We start from the raw sequence: 16,370 nt of genomic DNA, 5'->3' as shown, positions 1-16,370 counted from the left end.
TAGCTGGAGATAGGACCAGGAATTAGCACACCTGAGTAACTGTGCAATTTGGGCAAATCACTTCGCTCCTACGGGCCTTGAAATGAGGGAATTAGGTTAGTCAATCAAGGAGATCTTTCTAATTCTAAAGATCAGTGGGTCTCAGGTTCTTTCATCACTGGGCCTGACAAATGGCGATCATTCAATGAAGCCAAGTATTCTTGTACTGTCTATCTCAGGCCCTTGCTCTCTGGTAGACATTGCCTATCCAGGTTGAAAGCTATCACCCTTGACATAGAAGGCAGGAGCCTAATAGGAGTAGAATAGAATTGCTTTTTCCTCTGTCTTTTGACATTTACCTCCTATCCCAAACCATTGACCTCTCTAAGTTCTTGTCAACTTAGAATGAAGAAAGGAGGGGTTGAGAGGACAGGGGAGCCTACTGCCACCACCTGTTTGGTATCATCAGTATTTTCCTAACCAGCGGTCTTCTGGCCATCAGAACCTTCCTTGCCATGCTTAAGGGGTTGTTCTACATGTCAGTTTGTGTCACTGTGTATAAGGCCCTCCTTTGGAAGAAAGTCTGAGCTTCTTAGATGGTCCTTGCAGAGCCCCTTAAGTGTCTTTGTAGAACTTTGTGTTTAGGCCTATTTGTGATTTCTCTAGTCAGGATATCATTGTTAGGCTTCCCTTGCCTGCAAAATAATCACTGTGAGCTCTCTTTTTAGTTTCTCTTTTTGGGAGAAGATTCCCAGCTTTTTTCCTTGACTTTCTGAAATACACTACCTGCAAAGCCTAGCATTCATTTCTGTCACCATCTCTTCAGGTTTCTTCTGTGTCATCAACCAGCTCTTCCATTTTGTTCATTAGAAAGTCCAGAAGAACCATTTGCTTAGTATTACCTTTGCTTTACAAGAGATCACAGGGTCAAGTATTTAATCAGCTGTTCTGCTTTTAGCTATGATGAAAGGTCATCCCAATATACAGGAGTGTCCTTATAAAGAATTGCTCTAAAAGAGTGAGAAACAAATACTCTTCACTTCCATTGGTGAGGCAGTTGCTTTGAGAACTTAGAAATATCATAGCCTTTCATACCAAACCAGATGGGCTCATGGGCCACAGATCAAACAACATCTCAAAAGGATTTTTCTGGCTTTTTTAGAAGTTGATGGTAAAATACAGTACTCTGTTCTCCTGTTACTACTCAGTAAATTAAAATAAGGGCCATATGTTTTGTTTCCTGCTTCAAATCTTTGAGAATTCATCATATATTGATGGCAAGATCCAAACCTTATCAAATTCTGACATTATTTGTATTTGTGGTACAAATGAAGGTTGGGAATTTTGTCATTATCTAGAACTGGTGGGAATGATAATACTAGAATTATTTCCATTTTTGTCGTCAGAAAATTCTACATAGCTTGTTAAAGTGGAATTCTGTTCAAACTGTGTTACCTACAACTCCCATCATAAAGTGACAGCCTATTTGCTGAATTTGACCCATAAGTAAATTTTGTCCCTCTAACTCCCACACACACAGTGTTTGAAATAAGTTTTAATAAGTCATCACATGTGAAAGTCAGGATATTTAACATAAAAATTTGGGTTTCAGAGTTCCCTTAGAAGAACAAGGAATGCAGCAATACCAGGCCCACTTTCTCTTTCAGTAACTCTGGGTGGTTAATGTGGCCTTTGAATGGACGCTCATTCTCCAGCACACACTGTCCATACCACTCCCTGTTTTTGCACCTGGCCCACTTCATTCAACCACATTAGCTACCTGACCCCTGCGGGCATTCAAGTATGTACTCCTTAACCCAATGCTACCAGTGTGCAATGCTCTTTTGAATTGGAGGTCTTTATAGTATTTGAAGATCTTGGTAGCATTTCCAGCTGAGACAAGGATTCAATGTTAATGGCTTTTTTATGGAAAAAATTCAACCTGGAAAGTAGTTACATAAATACTTAAAAGAAGTGTCTGGAATGTTGAGTAGTTTAGCAGAAAATCAGGGTAATATGAGCAAACTATGCTAGACAGTATTTCTGAATCCTTGGGAATAGATTTGATTATGGTGTGTGTAGCTTTTACAGCAAATACATTTTCTGTAACACATAGAAGGTTTCCAGCCATGTATACTTGGTACAAAAAGCATTGTGGTGTGGCTGGAACAACTGAACTCTAGAGGCATTGAGATTCCTCAGCCCCCAGGACTTCCAAAAGTCATTTTAGATCAAGTTACTAGTGTAAACTTTTTAAAAATTTAGGAAGTCTTCATTAATTTGTTTTCTTAAATGTTAGAGCCCCGAAATACTCTATTTACATACACATATTTGAACATGGGATTTCTACAGTACCATTCACAGGTGTGCTTAAATTATGCTTAATACCACAAATTAGTACTGTTGACTTTAAAAGCTATTCTTTTTTTTCTGGAATACAAGCAACTCTAAAGGAAACAAAAAGTAGCCCATAAACTCACTGCCCTGTTGGCATTAAAAATAATAATAGGCTGTGCGCAGCAGCTCATGCCTGTAATCCCAGCACCTTGGGAGGCCGAGGTGGGCAGATCACTTGAGGCCAGGAGTTCGAGACCAGCCTGACCAACATGGCAAAACCCCATCTCTACTAAAAATACAAAAATTAGCTGGGTTTGGTGGCACACGCCTGTAATCCCAGCTACTTGGGAGGCTGAGGCAGGAGAATCACTTGAACCCGGGAGGTCCGCGGAGGCTGCAGTGAGCCAAGATCCCACCACTGCACTCCAGCCTGGGTGAAGGAGCGAGACCCTGTCTCAATAATAATAATAATAATAAAAGTAATAGGCACACATGGTTAGAAATTACACATGGTACAGGAAGGTACAAAGTGAAAAGCAAAAGGCTTCCACGTCTACACTCTCTGAAGAGATTCTCTTGTAACTATTCTCGATAAAATGTCTATGCATATGCTAGTATATAAAATCCACTGGCTTTTATATAAGGATATTGTCGAATTTCTATTAAAATGAGTTTGTTTCTTAATGTGATTTATTTGCCTTGTGTTTAGAATATTGCATGATAAAGTTTATTTTATACATATTATACTTTTATTTTACTAATATATGAAAAGCCATATTTCAATGACCCCTGTACATTTTTCATGCTGTCTCACTCCCAATGGCCTCTGTGCATGTAAGTAACCTGTTGAATGACTATGCCTCTGTGTTTTTGGTGGTTTTCTTTTATTAAGTCCTTTTTTTATCAGCAAGCAACTTAAAACCTTTAAAAGTTCATTCTTTAAGTGCTTTCCTAATACTATTTGTATCTCTTATTTTAAAATACCCTTTTTTTATTGTTTCTCAACCCTATGACCATGTGGCAATTTCATTTAGACCAGAGTAACCTCTTCATGCTGCTCATTTATGGTTAAGATATTGATGTTTAACATATCTGTTTCATTTCATTTTCATAACATATCTGTTTGTGGTTTTGATTGTTGACATCTAACTCATTCTTACGTGTTTTTTAAAAAGATGACAAGTCTTAATTTGGTAGGATCAGAGTTAGGGCTCTATAGAGGGATAGATATGTGTATATACCATTCAGAAAGCTTGTGTCATCATCATCATCTTGCTCTTTCGTGAGATGCTTGCTTATTTTTGTTAAAATATATTAAAACATATCTGCTTGTCAATGCACTTCTTCTGTAAGCATACTTTTTCTTGATGGAAATATCACTCAGAGGGCAATAGGTCTAAAAAATAATGCCATCAGCACTCCTGCTTTTATTTTTGCAACTCTCATCACTCCATTACTACTGCAGTATAACTAACTAGCCCTACCACAGAGAGCCTCATGTTCATTTTAATTTTGTGAGTCTGCCATTCTGAACACAGAAAACATTTCTTGGTTTTTAGCTATTGCTAGAGGATATGCTTTAAAGACTTTCAATCAACCTTTATAAATCAAGTTATCAAAAGAAAACAACTGTGCAAATACCCATTAATATACACTAACCTCTATTTTAATATATTGTGTTTCTTTTTTTATATATTGTGATAATGGTGCTTTTTGTTTGTTTGTTTCTGATCTATTCTATTCCCAAGTATCTTATTTTGCATTTTAAGTGATTGGGCAAATCACTAATGTTAAGAACTAAGGTGATATTCACAGTCATTTGGCCATATTGTTTCTAGGAGTAGAAGGTTCTCTTAATAAATGATTGGCTAAAGTAACGCAGATTTCGGCCGGGCACGATGGCTCACACCTGTAATCCCAACACTTCGGGAGGCCAAGGCCAGCGAATCACCTGAGTCAGGAGTTCAAGACCAGCCTGGCCAACATGGTGAAACCCCGTCTCAACAAAAATACAAAAATTGGCTGGGCGTAATGGCAGGTGCCTGTAACTCGGGAAGCTGAGGCTGGAGAATTGCTTGAACCTGGGAGGCAGAAGTTGCAGTGAGCTGAGATCGCGCCACTGCACTCCAGCCTGGGCAGCAGAGCGAGAGTCCATCTCAAAAATAAATAAATAAATAAATAATAAAGCAGCCCAGATTCCTTTATTACATCATGAAATCAATTTTACTGAATTTATTTTAACCCCTCTAAAATCCAGGGTTTATTCAATATTCTTTAAAAAAAGAAATGTCAGTATGTAACTGACAGCATTTGGGTATGACCATATAAAAAATATTACAGGAAACACAGACATACAATTTTAGCCCTTTGTGAAAATTTCCAAATGTGTGTGAGAATTGGACCATGTTGAATTTCAACAGGAATGGGCATCTGCTCAGGAAAGTTTTGTACATTGCTTGAAATTGCTTTTATCATAGTGTTAAGAGGCAGGTTTCAGAAAAATATTTGTTAAAGTATTTCTCCTCAGTCTGTAGTGATTAGAGAACTCCACTTTTGCAGAGATTTCTGAGCTCAGACTCTGCTTCATGATTCTTTCCATCCTGATCCACCGCACACCCATGTAATGGGCGACAAGTTTTCAGGCCCAGAAAAGCATGTAACTCTCCTTACACATTCAAGACTTTCCATTGAATGGATATCTGGGTTACAGTAAAGCTTGTGAGGTGCTCATTGATAAGCTTGTGCAATAGTTACAGAACTTGCCTTAGAATCTAGCATGCCACCTTCATCAACTCTGTTGAAAGAAAGAACCATGAAGTTAAAGACCAGCTGTCCATGCATTTCTCATCCATCTCTAGAAATGATCTAGCTGGCCCCTCTCCTGGTTAACTTTAGTTGCATTCATGCTATATTCATGTTGGTCACTGTCTGTAGACTTTTTCTTTTTAGTATTGCTGACTTCTTAGAATTGGAAAAATATGAACAGCATGTGGTTTCAAATGAATTCATATGATTTGTTGGATACTACATGAAAAGATACGTAGTATCTTTTAGATTTGGACATTTTAATGCATGTGTTCAGCATCTTTGGATGCCCCTGGTTCTAAAGTGCATTTTCATGGGCTTAAAAATGAAAATTTCTCCCTAGATGCTATATGACTTAAATTACATGTAAGCCATATATCATAAGTTGGATTCATATTTTTAAGACATGGTTTTAATATAACTGTAGTTTTGCCAGTAAAATTATAATTTATGTACATGAAATAGTCATTCTACAAATGTACCTTTCTTCTAAATCTTTGCGTTTTAGTGTTTGATCAATTAGATCTTGTCACATACGAAGAAGTAGTAAAACTGCCAGCATTCAAGAGGAAAACACTAGTCTTATTAGGTAAGTTTGATTGTGTAAGTGGGTTGCTTATTCTTACTTTCAAAACATTTTGTGAACATTATTAAGAATTGTCAGTTTTAACATTCTTTTTTTCTAAATGACATAGGCGCACATGGTGTTGGGAGAAGACACATAAAAAACACTCTCATCACAAAGCACCCAGACCGGTTTGCGTACCCTATTCCACGTAAGCAATGTCTCAATCTCTTTTCATTATATTTTTCCTATCACTTTTTTAACTCTATAATTTATGTATTTTTTTCTGATTACATAAGGTATAACTGTTCATTGTAGGAAATTTGTAAAATCAAAAAAAGAACAAGGAGGAAAATGAGTTAACAATAATCCCAACCCCTCTTTCCCTATAAAAAGTGCTATAAATATTTTGTTGTATACCCTTCTAGGCTTCTCTGTTGTATATACCCTTCTAGGCTTGTCTTAGTACAGATATGTGTATGTGTGTGTGTGTGTGTGTCTGTGTGTGTGTGTGTGTGTGTTTTAAATAGAATTAGGTTTATCCATTCTGTTTGTAACAATTTTTCTAACAATATGTCATACACATTACCTAGATGAATTATTCTTCAGAAAAATAAGTTTTCATAGTTGTACAGTTTCTGATATGACAGTTTTTTCCCTTAATTAATATTTAAATTGTTGATTTCTTACCACTTTTTAAACCCAATCAATATGCTAACAGTTGTTTCTGTAAAGATTTTCAAATCTGTAAGATTTTTAATTCTCCTTATTTTCTGTATCTTATTCTTAACCTCTTGCCCTCTTCATTTTCTCAATTGTAAAATGAAGTAATTCAGGATTGCAGAGAGGATTTGAGATCATGTGTATGAAGCACTTAGCAGATGGTGGATAAGTAGAAGCTATCTACCACTATCATTTCATTATTATCATCATTATTCTAAAGTTTAAAATTTTAGGCCAGGCGCGGTGGCTCATGCCTGTAATCCCAGCACTTTGGGAGGCTGAGGTGGGCGAATCACCTGAGGTCGGGAGTTTGAGACCAGCCTGACTAGCATGGAGAAACCCCGTCTCCTAAAAATAAAAAATTAGCTAGGCATAGTGGTGCATGCCTGTAATCCCAGCTACTCAGGAGGCTGAGGCAGGAGAATCACTTGAATCCGGAGGTGGAGGTTGTGGTGAGCCGAGATCGTGCCATTGCACTCCAGCCTGGGCAACAAGAGTGAATCTCTGTCTCAAAAAAAATAAATAAAATAAAATAAAATTTTAACCCCAGAAGGTTTCTAGCAGCTCAGGGTTGGAAGAGCTAAAGGAAAATTATTTTTTAAGAGCAACAGGAGAAAATGTGAAGATTGGCTCCATTCTATAGGGCCTTCACATGCCTTCCTGAAGCAATGTCAATACCACTTACAGTTATCTATACACCTCAGAGAGGCAGGAGGCTTCATGAGACAACCTTCATCCCAAAACCCTGTCTGATTTACACCAGAAAAGAAATGTATCCAATAGTGTCTCATTTGGCACTACTGGGGTTTTCTAGTGAAACACTTTGAAGTGTTATTTTAATTATCCTTATGTCTAGATCATGAGTACAGCAAGCTTAGCTAACATTTAGCTTCTTCTTAACCACGTAACAACTGAACTTCCATGTTATTAAATGGCCAGTTAACTAGTTTGGTTTTAAAACTTACCTTTGATGACGTCAATCATGACTAGTCTTTGAAATATTTGACCCCATATGTGTATATAACATATATCTAACTACTGAGATGACTGAAGATAGTACAACATCAATATGTTATGTCAGTTCTTGGCCAGGCGCGGTGGCTCACACCTATAATCCCAGCACTTTGGGAGGCCGAGGTGGGTGGATCACATGAGACCAGGAGTTTGAGACCAGCCTGGCCAATGTGGTGAAACCCCATCTCTACTAAAAATACAAAAGTTAGCCGGGCATGGTGGCACGCACCTGTAGTCCCAGCTATTAGGGTGGCTGAGGCATGAAAATCACTTGAACCCGGGAGGTGGAAGTTGCAGTGAGCTGAGATCTTGCTACTGCACTCCAGCCTAGGCAACAGAGTGAGACCCTGTCTCAATAAATAAATAAATAGTAACGCCAGTTCTTCAGCTTTTGATGTGCCTAGAGAAAGGGCTTCTCTTAAAATGTCCACATTTTGATGACCACAAGCACTTTATGTTCTAACAGGCTAGCAGGAAAGGGGGATTCCCCATTAGTTTAGGCTCATGTACACAGAAGAGAGTAGCATAAATTTGTTCTTTCTCAAAGAAAGAAGGAAGCAAAGAAATTGAGAGAGAGAGGGAAAAAAAGGGAAGGAAGGGAGAAAAGAAAGGAGGGTAGGGAGAGAGAAAGAGAGAATATTAAAACCAGTGTTCCTGGCTCATCTAGAAAAACATTTCCTAAAGTGTGTTTTGCAGGATACTGGTCCTATTAGTATCCACAGAACTAGAGCTTATTGGCATATACTTAAGTTACACTCACTTAGGTGAGGGGTGGGCAAACCTTTTCTGTAAAGGACCAGATAGTACACATTTGAGGCTTTAAGGCCGTACAGTCTATCACAAGCACTTAGCTCTGCTGTTGTCTCATGAAAACAACCGTTATAGGCAATATGTAAACAAAAGCGCATGGCTGTGTTCCAATAAAACTTTGTTTACAAAAACAGACAGTAGGTGGCCGGGTGCAGTGGCTCACACCTGTAATCCCAGCATTTTGGGAGACTGAGGCGGGCAGATCACCTGAGGTCAGGAGTTTGAGACCAGTCTGGCCAACATGGTGAAACCCCGTCTCTGTTGGAAATACAAAAAATAGCTGGGCATGGTGGTACACGCCTATAATCCCAGCTGCTCAGGAGGCTGAGGGTACAAGAATCTCTTGAACCCAGGAGGTGGAAGTTGCAGTGAGCTGAGATCGCACCACTGCACTCCAGCCTGGGCTACAGAGTGGGACTCTGTCTCCAAAATAAAAAATAAAAATAAAAAAAGACAGTAGACCGTATTTGGCCCATAAGCCAGTTTATCACCTCCTGATTTAGGTCTTCCATAATGATTATTGGTATGTCTGGCCACAGTCATTGTGTTTTCAGTGTAACGTGCCTTTTGCTGTATCCTAACATTCTCCTTTTGCAAGATGTTATAGAACATCACTTTTCAGTAGAACTTTCTGTGACAATGACAGTACTTGATGTCTGTGCAGTCCAGCACAGTGGCCACTAACCATATGTGGTTATTGAATCCTTGAAATGCCACTAGTGAGACTCAGAAACTAAAATTTGAATTTTATTTAATTTTGGCTTATTTAAATTTAACCATATGCAGTTTTCCATTTTTTTATTCTCCTTTTTTCCTTCTACACAAGACCCAACTGCATTAAGGCATACAGTGAGTTATATTAATCTCGGGTCATTTCATGTCTTCCTCCTGTGGTGGTTCATGAAGGGATAAAATACATCTCACCTGAACACTGAAAGATTCACCAAATCAGACAACTCACTGGCTACTATGGTGTGATGCACACAGATAAATACGGTTGCTAGAATTTAGTTCTGCAAAGCCACTGGGGGTGAGAACAGGGGATATGAGATATACGCTAAAGAATCCACAGCTTTTAGGAAGAGACTGGGTTTGAGTAAATCTGTTGGGAGCGTAGTAAGCTCATCAGCTCAGCCTTTTAAACCTCTTGTGCCATGCGACTTTGCAGATACAACCAGACCTCCAAAGAAAGATGAAGAAAATGGAAAGAATTATTACTTTGTATCTCATGACCAAATGATGCAAGACATCTCTAATAACGAGTACTTGGAGTACGGCAGCCACGAGGATGCGATGTATGGGACAAAACTGGAGACCATCCGGAAGATCCACGAGCAGGGACTGATTGCAATACTGGACGTGGAGCCTCAGGTAATGCCCAGCCTCCCCGAATGTCTGACATCCTGCCTGCATGCCAATAAGCACAGATTCTGAAATCAAAAATGCCATCAGAAAGTCACAGGTCACATAATAATTTGATAAACTACAGAAAAGTGTTAGTAATGGAGGCATGGGAGTTCACAGTCTAGAATGCCAGCTGACTAATCGTTGGACTCAGTGCACACACCATGTATTTAAGAAGCAGAGATTATTCTCTTAAGAGGTTTATTATATGCAGAAGCTCAATAAGGTTACTGATTGGGTCTACGCCTGCCAGAAATCCTATGATCATCTGACCTCAGGATGAGGCTCTGGCACTTTGTTATCACAACAGCCACCTTCCCTCTCTGGGTACAGCTCACACTGGACCATCAGAGCCTCTACCAGCACATTATGTTAATCTCCAGTGAGACACTGATCCTGGGGCCTGGGTCTGAAACACAGCACTAGCTTTATGAAAGCAAGCATGAGTGAGCCCAGATGTCAGAGACAGCAGGGATGGAAACCCATGGTGGCTCTCAGCCTCTGCCATTTCCTTACCTGAGCACAATGCCTGACCCTGAGCGAAAACTAGGAGAGAGATAAAGACTTGGAAGAGGACTCAAAAGAGAGCCAGACACAGAGATGATGAAATGGTTTCTAGATATGTCTTGCGGTAGGAATTATTAAACTTGAAAAAGAGAAAGCTGAAGGCTTTACATCAAAAATGCGGACAAGCTGTTTTTTCATCTCTGAGTACAAACCAAGTAGATATGGGAGGTAAAGTACAGTAGGAAGGATTTGGGAGTTGTAGACATCAAGATGGGTTATAGGAGAGGCTTGTGGGTGCCATGTGACTCCCGGGTCTGCCATTTCTAGGACTGATCTGTACCAAATCTCCTTTAACACTTAGAAATAGAACCAGTATGCTACCTGCTGAAATAGTAGACCAGCTTCCCTCAAGCAGGCTGTGTTTCATCAGGAGGCTTACCTGGCTATCCTAGGCAGGGCGAATCCCTGTTCAAGGGCCACTGTATGAGACTTGGTCCCCTAACCATCCCTAAAGCAAGGACAGAACCTATATAGCCAGAGTCTGTGTGACCTGGGACCTGACAGCTCAGTTTCTGGGCTCCAGGATCCTAATTCGTGGCCAGTGGGTTCACCCATTTCCGTTTACAACACCTGATGGGGTTCTTGAACTTGGAACTTTGGAAACCACAAAAGGATCTGTTTAAGGGGCCAGGGAGGAAAGCAGCAGTAGGGTGAACACTGCCGTTTACTTAACAATTAACTTGGACCTATATAGAACTAAATATATGATGTGTACCACAGATTGATTTTTGTTTAACTACTAATCCCTCCTTACTAGGGATTGGAAAAATCTTCTGGCCAGGGGTGGCTAGAGGCAAAGTCTCAATCCTGGTCCTGGTCTTCGACATCCTCTCCTTGGGTTCCACACTGGTCTTCACCTGAACGTCGTTTTCTGCTGGTAGTAATGTCTCTAGCAGTATGCTGGCTGCAGGGCTCCTCAGACTCCCTCTGCATTACCTAAGTCCACTTTCGAGGGCTTTCTGCCTTACCTGCCTCCGCTGCTGCCGCCGCCACCGCCACTGCTGCTGCTGCCGCTGCTGCTGCTGCTCCACCCATAGCGTCCAGCTCTCCCTGTCTCTTTGCCCTTGCACAGCCATGCATTGCTCTGCACTGCTGAGTGGGAGACACTTCTCTCAGCCTCCTCAGGACACCCACAGCAGTTACTTTTACCCATTGCACTTGGCCCCAAAGCACCTCCTCACCCCGGCTGGGCACTCTCTGCTCCCCTGAGTGCTGGATGAGCTCACCTGCACTCTTCTCTCCTGCTTCCTGGGTCCCTGCCTCTCAGAACTGTGATCTCTCAGATCCACCTAGCCCTGAGGGCCAGCCATAGGCATCCTGGCTGCCTGAGTCTCTTTGGGCCAGCAGCCCTGGGGATAGGGATTGCCCAGGTCCTGCTCCTCCTGTTGGTCTGGTTGACTACACTGGTCCCAGGCCCTCCTGCACAGGCCAGCCTCATGCCAGTCCTGGTCTCACAATGACCATTGCATACCACAGTACAGCTGAGGATGCCCGCAATCTGCACCGACTGGGCTTCACTCTCGAGCTTCTCTGCCCTCAGCCCAGTCTCTCCTCAGCTGGACAAGGCCTTCATCCTGCCTTCAGGATGCCCGTGACCATGAACAACTTGCTTTCAGGCAGAGCCTTACTGCTCTAGGGAGGCTCTCTCCTTAGGACATTTTTCTCCATCCCCCTTTCCCACTCCAGCTTCTTAGATGACCCCTCTACTGTATCTCACAGACAGTTTAATCCAACAAACTTGTATTAAGCCCTTATTATATGTCAAGCACAGGGTCAGGAGCTAAGAATACAATTCAGAAGACAAGATGGTGAGGATGAAATTCCTTCCTCATTGTACATCCAAAACTGTTCATAACAGAAGGGCCTTGTGGCATTTTTTAGAATCCTCTCACTTCTGCCAAACTACATGTGGACCATAGGAAAACCACCTAACACATGTCCAGCTCTTTTAGTACAGGTCTAATACTTTATGCCATCTTATTTCAGACAACTGAGGCCCAATTGAGCACGTCTAATAATACTATATGATAAGATATTGTGGTCCAACTTTAAAGCTAGAGGATGATGGTAAAGACATTAAACTAGAAAGAAATTAATAACCTAGCTTCTCATAAAATAGTAATAGATTATGTTCTTATAGTGCTGTATATTTTGCCAGGCGTTATGACTCCTTACCTAATCCTTGTAACCCTGTGAGCTGGAGATCAGTATCTACTTTTGTAGATGGAGAAACCAAGGCTTAACATAATTGTGACTCGATTAAGGCTTTACAGCCAATTGAAAGTGAGGTGTGAAGTTGAACTGTGTTGATTTTTAAATTTTTATTCTTTTACAATAAATCCCCACTTCCTTTCACTGTACCACCCTAAAAGAGGTAACCCTGGGAATCCTTAAGATGGTTCACCTTATCCATAGTAGTACAATGTAAAGCCTCATTTTTTTTTAACATTCAGAAAAATCTATAATTCAGTCAAACTTAAGAAAAACTGTAGAATTTATTTCTCATGAAAATAAAGCTATGGCTCAGAAAATAATCTGTGCCCCTAAAGCTGAAACTGTATAGCCCCAGTGTGTAATCAGAGCTTAATGTGATGGTTTTAGATTTTAACTTTATTCTGATGTATCCATTTGTAGCATGAAAAAGTTAATAGTAGCAGAATATTTGTAGTTTTGCTTTTGCCCACAGCGGAAGAGGTCATCATCAAGAGGTAGCATACAGTCTTGTTAGGAATCCATACTTTAAAACAAGAGCCAGGTTCTGAACCAGAGACTATTTTGTGAAATCAGTTAGCTCTCTTGAGATGGGTTCTGGGGTCACTGCACTCTTCCTGAACCCTTAGATTTTTGTACAAAATGACTCAGATGCTTGCCTCTGTATGCCTTTTAAGTTTGCAAACCAGAATAGATATCTGCATCTTATACACTTGGGTCAAATGAGTTTCTATTCCTTGAGGATAATAACCTGAGATTAATTATTGGCCATAGCCAAGCCATAGAATCAATTTATCTCCACAAATGTTAGATTAATGTTACTTTGACTATCTGAATCTAGCATGCTTTCAGTGATCTTTCTAGAGCATGCTCTTTCTCTCCCTGTCCATATCTGTCCCTGTTTCTCTCTCTCTCTCCACACACACACACACTCTCTCCCTCTCCCCCTCTCTCTCACTCTCTGTCTCTCTCTCTGTCCCTGTCTCTCTCTCCAAATCCCAGAGAGATTCGGAGAGAAATATTTGCCCATGAACATTAAAAAATTTGTGCCTCATCCTGAGTCAGAAAGGAAGAGGGTTTAGAGTTCATCTTTAAGTCACCTATTAACTGCCTGAGAGAGGGGAATCCTTGTGAGCAATTCCATTTCCTGTCCCTGAAGTAACTCTGAACCTCAGCCAGGCTACCACAGCACCAAAAGTGGCACCCACTTGAGACCCGTAAGTAGTGCAGAGTATGGCACAAAGACCTTCAAAAAAAGCGAGGAAATGTGTGGTGAGTCTGCTGAAAATATGAGGCTGACTAGACAGGAAAATCTCAATAAGGATTTGAGGCATCTTAGAATTTTTGACAGTACAATAATAAAGTATAGAAATAGAAAAAGCCACAAAAAGGAGGAGAAAGCAAATATGCTAACCACAGGGCTACTTTAGTTACTGTGATAAACATTAAATTTGGCTCTGAACTTCCTGACAACCAGGGCAAAAAAAAGGAAATCAAGGAATATAACCTGATTCATAGACATAAGAGGCATTTGGCAATGTGAGGAACATGGCCACCATTGATGATTTTATGCAGTGAGTGCAGTCTATGGATATAGACCAAGGGTGTGAATGCAGTGCAGAGATGGGCAGTCTGCAGGAAGCTAAACTAATGTTCCAAGCAGTTTGTTTTCTGCTGTTGTAATGTGATAGCTGGAATGGAAAACATGAGAAGGACTGGGTAGCTGGCAGGCTGGGCCACTGAGTGGAGAAAAAAACCATTTCATGCCCAGGGTGTCATTCTCTACTTCATCTGTGGGTTCCGTTCAGCATCCAGGCTGGGTGGACTTTCATCTAGCACTTAGAGTAGCTTTGGGGATAGAAGCAAATAGGATTCTTTCCCATCTCAGTTGCCCAGAAGCAGGCTATGGGATGGGTATACGTGTGTGACCAGGAGTAGGGGTGATGAGAAAACCTTGTCTCAGCTGACCCTGTATTCACCTGATCTATGAGCATAGGAAGGAAGGAAAAAAGGCCTAAGATAATACTGACATAAAGGATATTTCTAAGTGAAGATCCCTGTTAGCTTGCTTGAGCTATATATGGACTTCGTCATAATGTTTGTTCCTTGCTTAAGTCTTCAGCCACAAAAGGATTGGCAAAGAAATTGCCAGTTACCTCTTTCAAAAATTAACATATGCAAGCTTAAAGAGCTTTCTTACCAGAAGAATCAGAGCCTAGGACTTGAAGAATTAAAAAACTTTGATGGATAAATACAATGTACCAGTCTCCCTCAACCCACAAGAAGATGCTGTATGACTAAAATTCAGAAATATAATCCTAGTGAAAGCCAACCTTGCACTAAAAAAAGAAAGAACCTTTCATGTCAAATTTGTCTCTTACATGCCTGTATACACAAAGAGGCTAAGAGAGTCCCTTCAGCCAAGAGAGTAGAGTGCTCTGTAGATGAACCTGCCTTAAAAGACAAGATAAATTCTGTGCAAATTATATCTACTATTTTTACATTTTAATTTTTTCATAAGGGCAGTTTATGCTGGGTGTCATATTGGGCATGAGTGAGACAGCTGAACAAGACACAGTCCCTGCCCTCAAGGAGGGTACCCGCTAGTCCCTGGGGTCTTGGGTTTCCCATGTGATGGGTACTTCAGGAGCACATGGGAGGGTCTCAGAGCTCACAAAGGACCTCCCAAAGAAAAGAGCATCAGTACTGAGTTCTGAAGGATTACTCAGCCAAGCAAAAGAGTGAGTGGGGAAGGGGAAGAGAGGATGGGAGGTCCAGGCAGAGGGAGTAGTAGTAAGTCAAAAGGCCAGGAAGCCAGAGAGAGTCTGGCCCTTTCTGGAACTGAAAGTAGTTCAGGAAGGCTGGTCCATGGAGCCAAAGGGGCAGAGAGAAAGGCTGAAGAGGTTAAGCATAGGCATGCTTGTGAGAGAGAGAGGTGACGTTCATGCTGAGGAGTATACATTTTATCCTGAGGCCAAGAGGGAACTGTTGAATTCTGAGCAGGGGAGCCATGGGTTTTGAATTTCAGAAAGATCATTCCAGTAGCAGGGTAGAGTATGGATTGGAAAGCAGCAAAACCAGAGGCAGGGCGACCAGTCTAATTACTATTACAATAAGCTGGGCAAAAGATGGAGCAATAGGAATAGCGCAAAGCAAGCAAATTTAAAGACCATTTAGAAAGCAAAATATGTGGGGAGCAGGATAGTTAAATTCTTGTGTAAATGACAGCAAGATATTTACCCCAGCACATATGAATTAATCACATGTCAGTCACTTGTGAATTGGGTACCTGTATGTGTTGGGTTTTGTTCCTTGGAAGGGAGTTTGTAACCTCCCAGATAATCATAACCTCCTGGGGAGGAGCTGAAACAGTAATCCCTTAGCAGAATCAACTCCCACAGCGTCTGATTGCAGCGTTTTAGTATATCTATCCAAACTAGTAGCTTGCATTTAGAGGTTTTCAATGCCTTGGAAGGGAACTGAAAGGGATCTCAGAGGCCCTTCTGTCTTGAGTGCAGCATTTTCTCATGGGCCTATACATTGCCCACAGCCACACAGTGTCTTTAGCGACAGGACTAAGACACAAAGTCTAGGGCTCCTAACTCCAGCCCTGGGCAAGGTTCCCCCTTCCCCAGGAGTCCCAGGGGGCTTTTCTGCAGAGCAACACACAGTTACAGTGGACAGATTTGCTAGCAATCCTTGGGTAGCAATTTGAAATTTGAAATGTGAGGGAGTGGCCTCCAGATTAGTGGTAAAACCAGCCGGCAGGTCCAACTCTCCCCTTAAATGCATTTTCTGTCGATTAAAATTCAGGCTACAACTAATAGCCAGGTTTAAATGAACATTAACCAACATAATCAGTGTTAACTTTTATGAAGAAAAATAGATTGATTCATGAGTCATAAGAAAAATGTCCAGTTTGCCAACTTTTATTTTCTGATGGCTGTTGTCCATC

At 41.0% G+C, this 16,370-nt stretch overlaps 1 protein-coding gene across 8 annotated transcripts in view; it reads left to right on the top strand.

The window, feature by feature from the left end:
• The window catches only part of CASK (calcium/calmodulin dependent serine protein kinase), a 400,547-nt gene that overhangs the window by 374,906 nt on the left and 9,271 nt on the right, over positions 1 to 16,370 (top strand). For all 8 annotated transcript variants that reach the window (XM_054470905.1, XM_054470901.1, XM_063660449.1 and 5 more), the window contains 3 exons: positions 5,630 to 5,710; positions 5,817 to 5,897; positions 9,402 to 9,604. In XM_054470905.1, coding sequence (XP_054326880.1) covers positions 5,630 to 5,710; positions 5,817 to 5,897; positions 9,402 to 9,604 — 365 coding nt within the window. The remainder of the gene's footprint in view (positions 1 to 5,629; positions 5,711 to 5,816; positions 5,898 to 9,401; positions 9,605 to 16,370) is intronic.

Source organism: Pongo pygmaeus, chromosome X (assembly GCF_028885625.2).
Source record: "Pongo pygmaeus isolate AG05252 chromosome X, NHGRI_mPonPyg2-v2.0_pri, whole genome shotgun sequence".
Classification (NCBI taxonomy): Eukaryota; Metazoa; Chordata; class Mammalia; order Primates; family Hominidae; genus Pongo; species Pongo pygmaeus.
This window is presented reverse-complemented; position numbering and strand designations above follow the sequence as displayed.